This window comes from Petaurus breviceps, unplaced genomic scaffold (genome assembly GCF_028583685.1).
Source record: "Petaurus breviceps papuanus isolate PSGF00001 unplaced genomic scaffold, PetGlider_PUasm1.0 189, whole genome shotgun sequence".
NCBI classification, from domain to species: Eukaryota; Metazoa; Chordata; class Mammalia; order Diprotodontia; family Petauridae; genus Petaurus; species Petaurus breviceps.
The window spans coordinates 29,157,427-29,173,372 of NW_027185809.1; the positions used below are offsets into that span (position 1 = coordinate 29,157,427).

Genomic DNA, 15,946 nt, shown 5'->3' on the forward strand with positions numbered 1-15,946 from the left:
GGAGGGAAAGTTTCTTTCCTAAAATTCTATTTGATTGATACTGGGCACTTGTTATTTTTCTATAAGAGAGAAATGGGAGAAAATGAGCTTATTTTTAAAAAAAGGAATTAAGAAGTGTCTGCATGAGCATGCATTTGGGGGATGTGCTGATGGAAGAGAAAGTTTTAAGAATAAATAAATCTGTGTGTGTGTGAGCAAGCACAGCATACCTCTAATTCCAGGATCCAGACTTTCTCCTACAGCCTGAAACCCATCAAATGGAGGAATGGAGATGGAAAGTGATTTTACCATACACTAGAAAAAGCACTGACTATGTAGTCAGAGGCCCTGGGTTCAAATTTACCCTCTGATGGCCTTCCAATGTGACCCTGAGCAAGTCACCTAATCTCCCCAGGTCTCAGTTTCCTTATCTATAAAATAAGTGGGTCCTTTTAGTTCTAGATCAGTGATCTTTTGATTTCTATAACCTAAGCTCCTAAGTCCCAAACCAATGCACAGAAGACTTGGTTTGTAGTTTAATTCTGTGCTATAAAGTGTAATTTCCCAACCCCTCCCCCAGGATTTTATGTCCTGGATAACAGAAAGAGGGACTATGACTGATTGGAGGAAAGTGTCAGACAAGACACAGTAAGTGACTGGATCTAACCCAGGATCAGGAGGGGACTCAGGCATCCAAATCTTGGAGAAGGGCATCTGCCACTATCTGCACAGAAGACATCCTGCCCACCCACTTGCCCTTGCACACTAATGGCTGTGAAGAAGGCTGTTTGGGAGGCCTGTTCTGCCAGGCATAAAGAGATAGCTCTAATGAGCCCAGGACTGGGAAATCAGGAAGCCTGGATTCTAGGGATGAATGGTTACTACTAACCGGCTGGGAGACTTGGGGCAAGTCAATAACTTCCCTGAAAGAACTTCCTCTGGAACATGAGGTGAATGGACTACACAATGTCTAAGAGATCTCTTGTATTATTTTTCTGGGTAACAGCAGGACCCAATATTAGAAGGAATAATGAGGCCATGAAAGGAAAAGGCAACCTAGAGGAATCAGTGGAAAACTACCAGGTCCCATCTCCCTCCCTTGGTGGCCCAAGGGAGAGTTTTCCACTGCATTTGGGCTGGGAATAGAGCCCCTGAGCCTTATACCACTTATAAGAAGACTATATAAGGAGACTTGTAAGTCTTCTTGTAACTTGGTGTTTAGCATAGTGCCTGACATACAAATGTTGTTGTTGTTGAGTGGTGTCCAGCTCTATGGACTTTGTCTATGGGCTTTTTCTTGGTAAAGATGCTGGAATGGTTTGCCATTTCCTCCTGCAGTGTGCCCCCATTTTACAGATAAGGAGCTGAGGCAAATAGGGGTCAAGTGGCATGCCCACACAGCTAGTAAATGCCTGAGGTCGAATTTGAACTCAGATCTTCCTCACTTCAAGGCCCATGCTCTATCCACTGCACTACCTAGCTGCTCCGCCTGGCATATGTGCTTAATAAAAATAATTTCTGATTGATCTGTTTTTTCTTCTCTAAAATAAGGGGTTGGTGGGGCAGCTAGGTGGCATGAATAGAGCACCAGCCCTGGAGTCAGGAGGACCTGAGTTCAAATCCAGCCTCAGACACTTAACACAAAAACTAGCTGTGTGACCTTGGGCAAGTCACTTAACCCCAATTGCCCTACCTTCCCCCCTCCAAAAAAAAAAGCAAAAAATAAAAGATAAAACAAGGGTTTGGACTTTGGAGGGTCATCTAAGGTCCCTTTTTGACTGACACCCTTCCTTCCCTGCTTTCTCTGTGTTCCCTCCCTCCCTCTAGGAGAATGAGCAGCAAGGTAGGGTTGTGTTACAAGTTCTGAGCAGCTCCCTCCCATCTCCTAATTGGAGGATGCGCACTCTGTTCGCGTCCCGAAATAAAGCAGAAAGGCAATACCTGTGTAAGTTGCACGCTGGAACACTAGGGGTTTTTGGTTCAGGAGGAATGGACTAAAAAGGAAGAGGAAACAAAGAACAACAGAGCCAAGTCCTCAGGGGGGTTTCTCCCTCCTCTCTCTCTCTCTCTCTCTTTCCCCCTTCTCTTTTCTTTACTTCCTGCAAGAAAGGATCTCCGGGTGGCAATAAAACCCCTAAATCGAGGGCTCCGCCCCGGCATATCTTGCAGCTGGCTTAGGAGTGAATCTCCATGCGCCTGGAGAACTTCGGGATTGGAGCCTGGAGGGACTCCACTGGGCGACCGATTTAACTGGAAACCATCTGGAGAAACCGTGGCAGAGGCCAAAAGGGATTGCAGAAACCCAAGGCACTTTTCCTTTCCTGTGCACAAAAGGCAAACGGGACTGGGGACTGGGGGAGACGCTTCGGCTGGGAGCTGGGAGAAGAGACATGCTCTGGAGGAGGCGCCAAGCACCCACCTGCGCTCACACACGCAGCCACACCTACACAGAACAGAACGTCCCCCCTTACACACACGCACAGACACAGACACACGCGCAAACACACACACACACACACACACACACACATCCTTGAGTCAGGCACCCAGATTGGCGGGCACGAGAGGACGCTCACCAGGAGGTAAGGTTTAATTTTATTGAGAGCTGTCCTTACTTCACTTTACCTTGACTTAAGGGCACTTCCCTTTCATTTCACTCTCGCCACACGTCTAACTTTCCTTGTTGCTTTCTATGGGGAATAGCTTCCCCCCCCCCCTCTTTAGAAGAGCCCGCAGGGAGTTGGGGAGAGAGGTCGGAAAGACCGGGGTTCAAGTTCAGTCCCTGGTAATTTACTGTCTGGGTAACCCTGGGCACGTCCCGTAATTTCTCGGTGTCCCAGGCAGCTCTCTAGAGGTTACAGAATTGTGGCTCTCCCTCAGAGGAGCGCTGGCAGATTACCTGCATCAATGACACGACGGGTCAAAACCATAAATAATACTGATACTGCGACTTTAAAGTTTGTAAAATTTTACCTACAATCTTTCATTTTATCGTTGCAAAGTCCCGGTGAAGGGGCATAGAGCAGAGGCTGTTTTCTGGGTAAACTCCGACAGGCTGCTGGCAGGATGGGACTTTCTCCCCTAGAGTGAGCTTTTGCACTTACTACCAGCCCCCATGGTTAAAGAGCCTGGGATTTAATCTCAGTGGGAAACCAAATTATTTCCGAGCTGTGGATGAGGTGATGGGAGGGAGGAGACCGCAGCTCCAGATCCTTCTGGATTAGACTGCGGAAGAGGGGGGGAGGGCGGGGGGGGGGGCCGGAGAGGATAGGGGGTGGGGGGAGGAGTTTTGCTTTATAAGCAGATTCTGTCCCACCCAGTTCCCGGTTGCAATTGTATAAGTGTTTCAGTAACTAAGGGTGGGAATGATGAAGCAAAGAAGTCCTCTGGTGGATTGAATTCTCAGTCCTATCCGGACCCATCTTTGGAGAAAACTGTTGCCTATTCAAGGAATGCTCAACATAGGAAAGGCACAGGCCTTTGAAACAAGGGACCGAAAGTTAGAAACATAAAGTCTTCTCTGGGGACCTGGCCCGGGCTGGAGTCTGTACTACACCACACCCTCCTCATTGGCTCTGCTAGATTCCCTTAGCGGCAGGAACAGCCTAAGGAGTCATTAAAGTCAGTACTTACTTTAAACCATACCTCATAGGAATGGTTTACCCCCTTGCCCATTTTTGTCTGAAATTATTATTTCAATAACCACAAAAATATCTATCATTTATGTGTGTGTCAGACGCTTTTCAGATATCTTATTTGATCCTTACAACAACCATGGGAGGTATCCCCATTTTACAGCTGAGGAAACTGAGGCAAGCAGAACTTAAGTGACTTGCCCAAGGTCACATAGCTAGTAAGGATCTCAGACTGGATTTGAACTCATGTCTTCCTGACTCCAGCTCCAGCACCTATCCACTAATTGCCTTTGGCTTAAGCTTCTAGCATATATTAGGTACCTACTATGTGCCAAGCACTGTGCTCAGCACTAGGGATGCAAAAAAAAAAAAAAAGGTAAAATAGTCCCTGCTTTCCAGGAGCTTTTAGTCTAATGGAGAAAGACAGCATGCAAAAAATTATGTACAAAGAAGCTACATAGGGGATAAATTGGAAATAATCAACAGAGGGAAGGCACTGAAATTAAGGAGGATAGGGAAAACCTGTAGGAGGTAGGATTTTAGCTGAGACTTGAAAGCGAGGAGTTGGAGATGTAGAGGGAGAGCATTTCAGGCTTGGGGGACAGCCAGTGTGTTCATAAACATTTATTAAGTACCTACTATGTGAAAGGCACTATGCTAAGCCCTGGGAGTTAAAAAAAGGAAAAAGCAAAAGACAGTCTCTGCCCTCAAGGAGTTTACAATCTAAAGGGAAATAAAAAGTGGGCAAATTATGTATTAGTATAAGGATAAGTAGGAAACAATTAAAAGAGGTAAGACCTTAGAATTAAGGTGTTGGGAAAGGCTTTCTTTAGATCAGGTGTCAAAACTGTGGCCTGAGGACAGCATTTGGCTGGCAGCACTCTGACTGCAGCTGAACCAGATCAATATGTAGTTACTATCTGATTTTAATGTGTTGGTATATTAATTAAAAAATATATATATCTATCTATCTTTCTTTCTTTCGGAAAGGCACTTAGGCAATTGGGGTTAAGTGGGCCCAAGGTCACACAGCTAGTGTGTCAAGTGTCTGAGGCCAATTTGAACTCAATCCTCTGGACTCCAAGGTCGGTGCTCCCTTCACTGAGCCACCTAGCTGCCCATCAGTCCTTCCTGATTGACCATATTAGTGAGTGGGGTGAAGAAAAGAGCACTGGAGCAGGCCCATTCCCTCTGTCAATTTTGTGTCTTAATTACTTACATTTCATTTGCCTTTTTTTTATTTTTTGCTTTTTGGAGGGCAATTGGGGTTAAGTGACTTGCCCAAAGTCACACAGCTAGTTTTTTTGTGTGTGTGTAAGTGTCTGAGGCCAGATTTGAACTCAGGTCCTCCTGACTCCAGGGCCAGTGCTCTATTCACTATGCCACCTAGCTGCCCCTCATTTGCTTTTTACAAGGTGCAAATGGGTCACCCAAAGCTTGAAATGGATGTGCCCTTATACCTAATTGTTTTGGTCACTTGGCCCATTATATTCTGTGATTTCATCAGGTGCATTAGAGGGATTCAATTAGTCAACTGGGGGATCAACTGGGATGCTTTTAGAACATTTATACACGTTGTCTATTCTGTAGCACTAAAATTTATTTAGTCATTTTTTCTAGGTAGTGGAGGTGGTTGGAGTGGGAGTTCAAGCAAGTTCCTGCTGTTACTCCTCCATCTTGGCTCCCACATTGCCAATTCTGGATCCTTCTCTGGTGACTGGGAGAGTCTCAAGCGTTGCCTTTCTGAGTACTTCTTCTTTACTTTGTGCTAAAGATTTCATGTGGCACAATTCTTGGAGATCTGATTCTTATGCGAGGGTTCATACCTACTATAACTGGTGGTCCTGGAGAGTATAATCATCTCCCAAATACAAGTTAGACCTACAGCCCACAAGGGGGTCCTTCTCACAGGGATATCTTGTCCAGGCCTGGACTTACAAAGACTGGGTTCAATCCCAAGGGACCCTGACTCCAGAAAAAGGGTATCAGAATCTTTCATACTTTTTGGCTTGTTATATACCCAATCTAGAGATTCAGGGAAATGTCTTTGGCAAAACTTAGATGTGGCTAGTTTCTCATAAAAAGGGATTAGCAGTATTGTTTCTAAACAAGATACTCAATATACAAAGTGAAAATCAGATATTAGATAACTACTTAATTCCTCCACCATAAAAGACATATTTAGAATATGAAAGATTTATAAATGAGCTCTGATACTTAAAATGTAAAACCATAACTCACATACCATTCATCCTCTCCCAGGAGATAAAGACAATTTTATAGGACTACTGAACATATATTTCCCTTCTGCTTCTGATCTGTGCTGATTTTTCCATCAGGAGTGCTTGGGAGTTTTCTGTTTTATAAAAGCCCATTTCCCCCCTATAGCATTATATTCATTTTTACCAGGTAATTTTTTTTATTTGTTGTAAGCCTCTGGAATACTGTATTATGAGCTCTCTGCTTCTTTAAAATGGTGGCTACTAAATCATAAGTGATCCTGACAGTGGCTCTCCTTCTTTCCAGATGCTTGCAGCATTTTTTCTTTGACCTGGAAGCTCTGGATTTTGGCTATGATGTTCCTGGGAGTTTTCATTTTGGGGTCACTGGTGGGTCCTTTCTTTTTCTACTTTGTCCTCTGGTTCTAAGAGATTTGGGCAGTTTTCTTTTTTAAATTTTTTGAAATACATCTAGGTTCTTTTTTTACTCTTGCCTTTTATCCAGTGATCTTAAATTTTTTTCTCCTTGATTTGTTTTCCAGGTTATTTGTTTTTGCTCTGAAAAACATTATACTTTCTTCAATTTTTTTCCAATCTTTTGGCTTTGTTTTAATATTTCTTGTCTTGGAGTGCATTCTGATTTTCATGGAGTTTGTTGTATAAAAATTATTGTGCCAAGCTATTAATCCTTTCCAATTTTTTCTTCCATAACTCTCATTTCTTTTCCATTTTTTCCACTAGTGCTGTCATTTTTATAAATTTTTTTTTAACTTTTTAAAAATCCTTGCTTCATCTTTTCTAGGAATTCTAGATGAATTATTGACCAAGCTGCATTTTTCCTTAAAAACTTTGCTTGGAGATGTTTTAAGAATAATTTTTTTCTTCTGGGTTTGTGTCTTGAACATCCTTGTTACAATAATCGTTTTTTTATGGTAGGATTTTCTTTTGGTTGCTCTTTCTTCTGTTTTGCTTCCTGACTATAAACTGGATGACAGCTCTGCTCATTTCTGGAAGGAAGGTCTGGGCTTGTGCTGCTGCTGCTTTTTCAGGAAAGTTGAGTGTTATGTCATTCCAAGATGAACTTAGACTGGGGACTTGCAAACTTTCAGTTCTCCCAAAGCATAGGGAGTAGAGAGATAGAAAAGTCCAAGGAAGTTGGGGATGGAATCTGATCCAGGGTGTTCCACATGGAGCATGCCTAAAAGTGGAATCTTTGTGTCAAAGAAAATGGACACACTTAATTCTAAATTGCCTTCCAGAATGGTTAGACCAATTCATAGACCAACAGCCTTATGTATGCCTTATCTGTATGTAGCCCCTCCAATATAGAACATTCTATCTTTTGTTATTGTTAATTTTCAGGGTAGGAGGTGAGACCTTGTTTTGCTTTACATTTCCCTTAGTATTATTGATTTGTAGCAATCTTTCATATCATTGTTGACACTTTTAAGGCTTGCATTTTTACTCTGTCATAGCTCCAAACTCTCTTTTGTTCTGATGCCCATGACAAAAGAATTTTTAAGCATCTGAGTTGCCATGCATCCTGACTGTGCTAGGATATAAAGATGACAGTGAAAATCAGTCCTTGCCTTCAAGGAGGATAGAGTCTGCTAGGAGATACAGCAGAGGGAAGGATGAGTAGTTACAAGATGACATAAGGAGGATAGAGTCTGCTAGGAGATACAACAGAGGGAAAGATGAGTAGTTACAAGATAACACAAGGAGGAGGAGTGGCACATGCACTGAGCCTTGAAGGAAGCTAAGCAGCAAACGTAATGAGGGAAGTGCATAGAACAGGGATATAGAATAGCAAGCACTGGACTTGGTTAGAATGCAGCATGCTTTAAGGGGAGTAAGGTGAAGAAAGTCTGGAAAAGCAGGCTGTGGCCACACTGGGAAGGCCTTTCTTCTCCCTCCTCCCTTCCCCAAGACAGCAAGCAATCTGATATAGGTTATACACATACATTCATATTAAACATATTTTCACATTAGTCATGTTATAAAGAAGAATTATAACCAATGGAATGAACCATGAGAAAGAAGAAACAAAACAAAAAACAGAGAGAACAAATAGTATGCTTTTATCTGCATTCAGACTCTGTAATTCTTTCTCTGGATGTGGACAGCATTTTCCATCATAAGCCTTTTGGAGTTATCTTAGAAGCTTGCATTGCTGAGAAGAGCCAAGTATATCAAAGTTATTCATAGAACAATGTGGCTGTAATTGTGTACGATGTTCTTCTGGTGCTGCTCATTTCACTCAGCATCATTTCATATAAGTCTTCCCAGGTTTTTCTGAAGTCCACCTGCTCATCATTTCTTATAGAACAATAGAATTCTATTACATTCATGTACCACAGCTTGTTCAGCCGTTCCCCAATTGATGGGTATCCCCTCAATTTCCAATTCTTTGCCACAACAAAAAGAGCTGCTATAAATATTTTTGTGCATTTGGGTCCTTTGGAAGGTCTTTCAATACCAATGCTGACTAGCTATGCAGACATATCATATACATTTTACTTTGTGTTTTGGGTGTTTTTTTAGATGCTCTCATTTGTGACACTCAGTTGACAAGTGTGTTTATGTCTTTGCTGCTTTCCCAGTTTCTAACTTGCCTCTGCAGAGGACTGGATTACCAGTAGGGATTGGGAAGAAGCTTGCCCTCATAGGTAGAACAATGGTATTGATGTCAGTTCTTGTGATTACTCTTCATGGTTTCCTAGAAGACTTTAACACAGTCTCTTCTTCCACCAGAAGAGTAGATCAGATTCCCCATCTTAAAATAGAGAAGATCTTTCAGGGCTACATGTTTGAACCACAGGTTTTCAGTGTTATAAGAGAACTCAGTAGCTAATGAGTCTGACCTGGACCTGACATCTCTCTACAATATCCCAGATAGATGGTCATCCAGCTTTAAGACTACCTTTAAGAGGAAGTTCCCTACCTCCCAGGGATATCCATTTTATTTTTTGTACTGCTTTGACTGTTGGGAAATTCCCATCTTCAAGCTTAAGTCTGACTATTAGAGCAGTCAATTGATAATGCTCTCAGAAAAAAAAAGGGGGGTGTAGATGACTATATGGGTCTTGGGGGCAGCTAGGTGGTACAGTGAATAGAATGCTGGGACTAAAAGACAGATTCTCATCCTGTCTCTGACATTCTCTAGCTGTGTGACCTTGATTGAATTATTTTGCCATTCTGGATCTTCACAGTCTTCCTTAAATTCAAAATTACAGTGTTGGATCAGATACTTTAAAAAAAAATTATTTATTTATTTTTAGTTTTCAACATTTTTCTATATGCTTTTGAGTTTTATATTTCCTCTCTCTCCCTCCTCTCCCCCTTCCCAAGATGGTATGTAATCTAATATAGGCTCTACATATACATTCATATTAAACTTATTTTCACATTAGTCATGTTGTAAAGAAGTATTAAAACCAATGGGAGGAACCACAAGAAAGAAAAACAAAACAAAACAACAAAAGAAAAAGAGAGCAAATAGTATACTTCAATCTGCATTCAGACTCCATAGTGTTTTCTCTGGATGTGGACAGCATTTTCCATCATGTGTCTTTTGGACTTGTCTTAGATCCTTGCATTGCTGAAAAGAGCCAAGTCTATGAAAGTTTGTCATCTCACAATGTGGCTATTACTGTGTATTCTGTTCTTTTGGTTCTGCTTACTTCATTGAGCATCAGTTCAGACAGTTCTTTCCAGGTTTTTTCTGAAGTCTGCCTGCTCACCATTTCTTTTTTCTTTTAAATTAATTTATCTAATTTTAGTTTTCAACATTCACTTAAGCTTTTGAGTTTTAAATTTCTTTTGCCTCTCTCCCCTCTCCCCTCCCCAAGATGGCATTCAATCTGATAAAATCTCTACATATACAATCATATTAAACATTTTCACATTAGTCATATTGTAAAGAAGAATTAGAATGAATAGGAGAAAGCACAAGAAAGAAAAAACAAAACACAAAATAAGAGAGAGAAAATAGTGTGCTTCCATCTACATTCAGACTCCATAGTTCTTTCTCTGGATATGGATAGCATTTTCCATCTTGGGTCTTTTGGAGTTGTCTTAGATCCTTGCATTGCTGAAGAGCTAAGTCTATAAAAGTTACAAAAGTTTCTGCTCATTTCATTCAGCATCAGTTCATATAAGTCTTTCCAGGTTTTTCTGAAGTCCATCTGCTCATCATTTCTTATAACACAATAGTATTCCTTCATATTCATATACCACAACTTGTTCAGCTGTTCCCCAATTGATGGGTATCCCCTCAATTTCCAATTCTTTACCACCACAAAAAGAGCTGTTATAAATATTTTTGTACAGGTGGATCCTTTTCCCATTTTTATGATCTCTTTGGGATACAGACCTAGAAGTGGTATTGCTGGGTCAAAGGGTGTGCACAGTTTTATAGCCCTTTGGGCATAGTTCCAAATTGCTTTCCAGAATGATTGGATCGGATTAGATAATTTTTAAAGCTCTCCTTTAGTGGGCATTCTGCATTCTGTTGGGGGATCCACACTTTTATCCCTCCACCCTTGTGGCTCATAGCATTTGCTAGATAACTAGCTAGGGTTAGTGACATGTATGGTTATAGGAAGGGGTGAAGTACATTGGAACATTCATGGGAGGCCTCATAAACATGATTTTCTTCAGTCACTAAATTATCGGGCCACACCCACCTATCATAGGAAGAACCCTGTTGATGAAGTGGAGGCCTCACTTGGGATTTAATAGGGTGAGATCTATTCATTCAGAATTTGTTCATTGGGCCTTTTTCCCCCAACATGGCGCCGAAGGCGAAGAAGGAAGCTGTTGTCCCCCCCAAGACAGAAGCCAAGTCCAAGTCCTTGAAGGCCAAGAAGGCAGTGCTGAAGGGTGTCCATAGCCACAAAAAGAAGAAGATCCTAACATCCCCCACCTTCCGGCAACCCAAGACACTGAGGCTTCGAAGGTAGCCCAAATACCCTTGGAAGAGTGCCCCTCACAGAAACAAGCTCGATCACTATGCCATCATTAAGTTTCCCTTGACCACTGAGTCTGCTATGAAGAAGATTGAGGACAACAACACCCTGTTCTTCATTGTGGACGTCAAGGCCAACAAGCATCAGATCAAGCAGGCCGTAAAGAAGCTGTATGACATCGATGTGGCCAAGGTCAACACACTGATCCAGCCCGATGGAGAGAAGAAGGCCTGTGTCCGTCTTGCTCCAGACTATGATGCTTTAGATATTGCCAACAAAATTGGAATCATCTAACTTGCTGTGTCCCCATTCCACCTACAATAAAAATAAAGTTTTCCAGAATTAAAAAAAAAAGAATTTGTTCATTGGACCTGGGCTAGGCTGCAGTTCGTCTTTGAACTATCTAAGCAAATAAATTTGGGGCTGTATAGGAAAGAGCATGAGACTAGAAGACAGAAGATCAGACTTTTCTTCCCAGCTCCTCCACTTACTAGGGACAAGTCTATATTCTAGGTGGATCAGTCAGTCAACCAATATTTTTTAAGCACTTATGTCCCAGGTGGGTAGCTAGGTGGTGGGGTAGATAAATTGAATGGCCTAGAGTCAGGAAGACCTGAGTTCAAATGTGGTCTCAGGTACTTACTGGCTGGGTAAGTCACTTAACCTCACTTGCCTCCCCACCAAGAAAAGTACTTTATAAATTGTAAAGGCCTATATGAGAGGTGGTGTGGCCTTGAAGTCAGGAAGACAAGTATAGTTAGTACAAGTCCTAACTCCGCCACATAAATGCCATTTTACTATAAGCAAATCACTAAAGCTCCCAGTTTTCCAGGCAACTCTAAGCGTGTAAGTTGCAACTGAATTGCCAAATCTTCATCAATGGATCATCCTGCCACTTGGGTGCACAGCCTAGGAATCATTCTCTTTTCTTCATTCCTGTTTACCTATATAACTAACTATACAATTAGTTGTCAGATTTTTTTTTTCTTTCTGGAGGGCAATTGGGTTTAAGTAACTTGCCCAAGGTCACACGGCTAGGGTTTTTGTTTTTTTTTTTTGGTGTGTGTGTTAAGTGTCTGAGGCTGGATCCTAACTCAGGTCCTCCTGACTCCAGGGCCAGCACTCTACTCACTGCACCACCTAGGCGCCCCAGTTGTCAAATCTTATCTCTTCAGCTGACCTCTGTCTCTTCCTATCCTCACCACAAGCACTCAAGTCTAGGTTCTTATCCCCTTTTGCTGGATTTGTACAATATCTGCTAGCTGGCCTCACAGCATGCAGTCTCTCTCTTCCCAGTCCAAACTCTACACAGTTACCAAATGGATATTTCTGATGTATGTTATCTGATGACGTTGGTGCCTGTCCAGTTCAAGAAGCTTCAATGCCTCCCCTTTGCTAGTAGAATAAAATACAAATTCCTCTGTGTCTGTGTCTGGGTGACTCCTTTACCAGCCTGCCAATGGAATTGGCTTTGGGTCCGCACATATCCACTACTCTTGTTCACCATGTTACCACCAACTTTGACAAAGAGGAGGGAGGATATTGTGACACATGGTAGAGGCCTGAGGCATTGATTGGGAACTTTATCCTTAGAGGGATTGGTTCCTTCCTCATCCTTCTCCTCTCTCCTTCGCACCCCAGAACTCATTGAAAGCACTAGTCTTACCGAGCACTTTTCTTCCTGTGCAGGAGATGAAGAAACATCCTCTTGTGCTGCTGCTGCTGCTGTTGCTGCTGCTGCTGCTGCGGTTACCTGCATCCCCAGTAAGTGAGAGTGTCTACTAGGGGCAGGAGGGCTGAGAACCAAGAGGGAGGTATGTCAGAGTCCATAGAGTGCCTGACCCAAAGTCAGGAGGACTTGTGTCCTAATCATGACTCAAATGCTTAATAGTTATGTGACCTTGAGTAAATCCCTTAATCTCTGTGTGCCTCTGTTTTACCATCTATAAAATGAAAGAGTTGGAGTAATGTCCCTTCCAACTTGAAAACTATGTTCCAGTGATCCGGTGATATGAGCCTCTGGGCAGCAACCATAACCACTCTCTTTCCTGGGACTGACTCCTCTTTGGTACTTTACCCACAGGGCTATAGATTGCTGTGGTATGGTGGAAATATATTAGGTCTGGTGTCAGAGTATGACGATTCAAATCTCGCTTCTGACATTTATATGATCTATCCTTAGACAACATGCTTAAGGGAAGAGCTGGGTGGTTGTGTCTGTCACACTAGCCTCATAGTTGTTCTTCCTGCTGTTTCTTCTTATATGCTATGTAAGGATATGATTCTTAGAAATAACAACAGAGTAATAATTATACAATATAATCATTAGAAATAATTATGTATTTTATAATTATAATATTTATAATTTATATCATTATATAACATTATATATATAATTTATATAACATAAAATATATATTTATAATAATTATGAATAAAAGAGCCAGTATTTTCATTGTCTATTATGTGCCAGGCACTATGTCAAGCACTTAACAATATCTCATTTTATTCTCACTACAACTCTGGGATGTAGGTGTGATTGCTAACTCCATCTTACAGTTGAGGAAACTGAGTTAAACAGAGGTTAAATGTGGGCGGCCCTGGAGTCAGGAGGACCCAAGTTCAAATACGGCCTCAGACACTTAACACAAAACTAGCTGTGTGATCTTGGGCAAGTCACTTAACCCCAATTACCCTACCTTCCCCCCTCCAAAAAGCAAAAACAAAACCCAAAACACAGAGGTTAAATGACTTACTCAAGGTCACCTGGCTAGTGTCGGATGGCAGATTTTAACTCAAGTCTCCCTGACTCTGAGCTGAGCACTGTACCCATCCCCACCCTACCACCACTCATTTGGGTGGAAGAAAATTACTCTGGCTGGGTAGAGTCTGCTATTTACTAATTATCCGGGAGAGAAGAAGAAAGAGAATTTGGAACCCTTTCAAGCGGTGAGTTAGTCAACAATCAGTCATTAAGCTAATTATTGTTTCTTCTTTTTTTTTTTAAAGCAATTAGGGTTAAGTAACTTGCTCAAGGTTACATGGCCAGGTGTTTCTGGGTGGGTGCAAAGTGTCTGAGCCCAGGATTCAATGTCTAGGTCATGCCGACCTAGGATCTAAAGCACTTAGCACTGTACCTGCCACATGATAGGCACTATGTAAATGCTTATTCCATCCCTCTCTCTCCCCTGCTTTTCCTTCCTCTCCCTGCTAGCTCTAGAAATTGTCCAAGAACTTGGCATCATTGAATGGGCCTTTACAGAGTTCATCTGTAAGGATGTAAGGAAGGAGCCGGGGCTCTTACTCACTGTGCTACCTGGCCGCCCCTTGTTTCTTCTTAATACCATCATCATAATTCATCAAATGCCTGCTATGTGCCGAGCACTGAATTTAAGTGCTAGAATACAAAGAAAGACAAAATGAGATTGTCTCAACTCTCAAGGACGTTGCGTTCTAATGGGGATAGAATATGCAAACATCTAGATGAATTTTTATTTATGCATATACATATACACGCACTATATATATGTTTGAAATATTATGTGTTCTCCATGTGTTCTCCCCATTTATGTACATACAATTATATATATAATATACATAACATAATACATGCAATATATGTATAACGTACACAGAATGTTATACACATATACACATGTATGTATGTACATTCACATTCCTATATGCATCACACACATATGAATGTCTACATACACACATATTTGAGAGAGAGAGAGACATTAGTGTTAATAGCTGAGGGGGGACCAGGAAAGGCCTTCTTGTAGAAGGTTGGATTTGAGTTGAGTCCTGAAGGAAGCCAGAAAAACTTGAACCAGCTGGTTTTCATACGTCCTTGAGTGGCTATTTCAGTAGCTTCTGGATAGATGAACTCTGTAAAGGCCCATTTCAGTGATGCCAAGTTCTTGGACAATTTCTAGAGCTAGCAGGGAGAGGAAGGAAAAGCAGGGGAGAGGGAGGGATGGAATAAGCATTTATATAGTGCCTATTATGTGTCAGGTACAGTGCTAAGTGCTTTTTTTTTTTTTTACAAATATTACCTCATTTAAGCCTTACAATAGCCTGTGAGATAGGTGCTGTTATTACTCTCATTTTATACTTAAGGAAACTGAGGTAGACTGAAGTTAAATGACTTGCCCAGGGTCACAAATTCAGTAAGTGTCTGAGGCAAGATTTGAACTTGGATCTTTCCTGATTCCAGGTAGGTGGGAGGCAGCATGGTACAATGGAAAGGATATTGACTATGGAGTCAGGGGAACTGGTTTTGAATACTGCTTCTGATATTTATTACCTGTACGACCAAGGGGAAGTCATTAAAATTCCCCAGGCCTCAGTTTCTTTATTTGTAAATAAGATGGTTGTACTCGATTGTCTCAGGTTCCTTCAAATTTTAGATTTGTGATTCTGTCACTCCTGTTGTCCCTCTCTTCCCTCTCTCACTTTTGAAAAGTCTAAATAATGTAGGCTTACTCTATGGGTTACGAGGAAGATACTCTGAGTGCTATGCTCAGGCCTAGTTAAACACTGCTTCTAAAATAAACAAGGAACAGAAAGAAATCCAAGCTGTAAATGGCTGTGTGTGTGAATGTCCCCAAATCACTAATAATTAAAGATATGCCAATTTAAAAAACCAGGAGATTCAGTCTCACATCCACCAAATTGCCAAAAAAGGAAAATGACAGTTTTTAGAGGGATTACAAGAAGATTTATATACATACTAATACACTATTGGAGAAGATATAAATTGGTCCAGTCACTCAGGAGAGCAGTTTGGAACTAGTTACACAAAATCACTAAGCTGTGAGTGCCCTTTGTCCCAGAGATACCACTGTGAGGCCTATATGCCCAAAGAGATCAAAATGTGTACAAAAATATTTTTATCAGCTTTTTTTTTGTTGTAGCAAAGAACCAGAAACTAAGGGAGGGTGCTCATTATTTGAGTAATGTTATATAGATGAATCATTATTACATAGTAAGAAATTATATAAGACATAACCTAGGAAGATTTGTATGAACTGATGCATAGTAAAAAGAAGAGAACTGGGACAATAACTTACTCCATACCTATGACCTTATAAAGAACAAAACCATTTTAAAAAATTATTTATTTTTACTTTTCACCATT

The 15,946-nt window shown here is 41.3% G+C and overlaps 1 protein-coding gene and 1 pseudogene across 4 annotated transcripts in view; both read left to right on the forward strand.

The window, feature by feature from the left end:
* Nucleotides 1–2,416: 2,416 nt before the first annotated feature.
* PAPLN (papilin, proteoglycan like sulfated glycoprotein) overlaps nt 2,417–15,946 on the forward strand; it is a 99,804-nt gene continuing 86,274 nt past the window's right edge. For 2 of the 4 annotated variants that reach the window (XM_069092114.1, XM_069092117.1), the window contains exons 1-2: nt 6,178–6,223; nt 12,493–12,567. In XM_069092114.1, the coding sequence (XP_068948215.1) occupies nt 6,188–6,223; nt 12,493–12,567 (111 nt within the window). In that variant the 5' untranslated portion in view covers nt 6,178–6,187. Of the gene's footprint in view, nt 2,562–6,177; nt 6,224–11,228; nt 11,363–12,492; nt 12,568–15,946 lie in introns of those variants that run through there. The other 2 variants (XM_069092116.1, XM_069092115.1) reach the window with 2 other exon arrangements.
* Nucleotides 10,627–11,160, forward strand: LOC138164378 (large ribosomal subunit protein uL23-like; annotated as a pseudogene).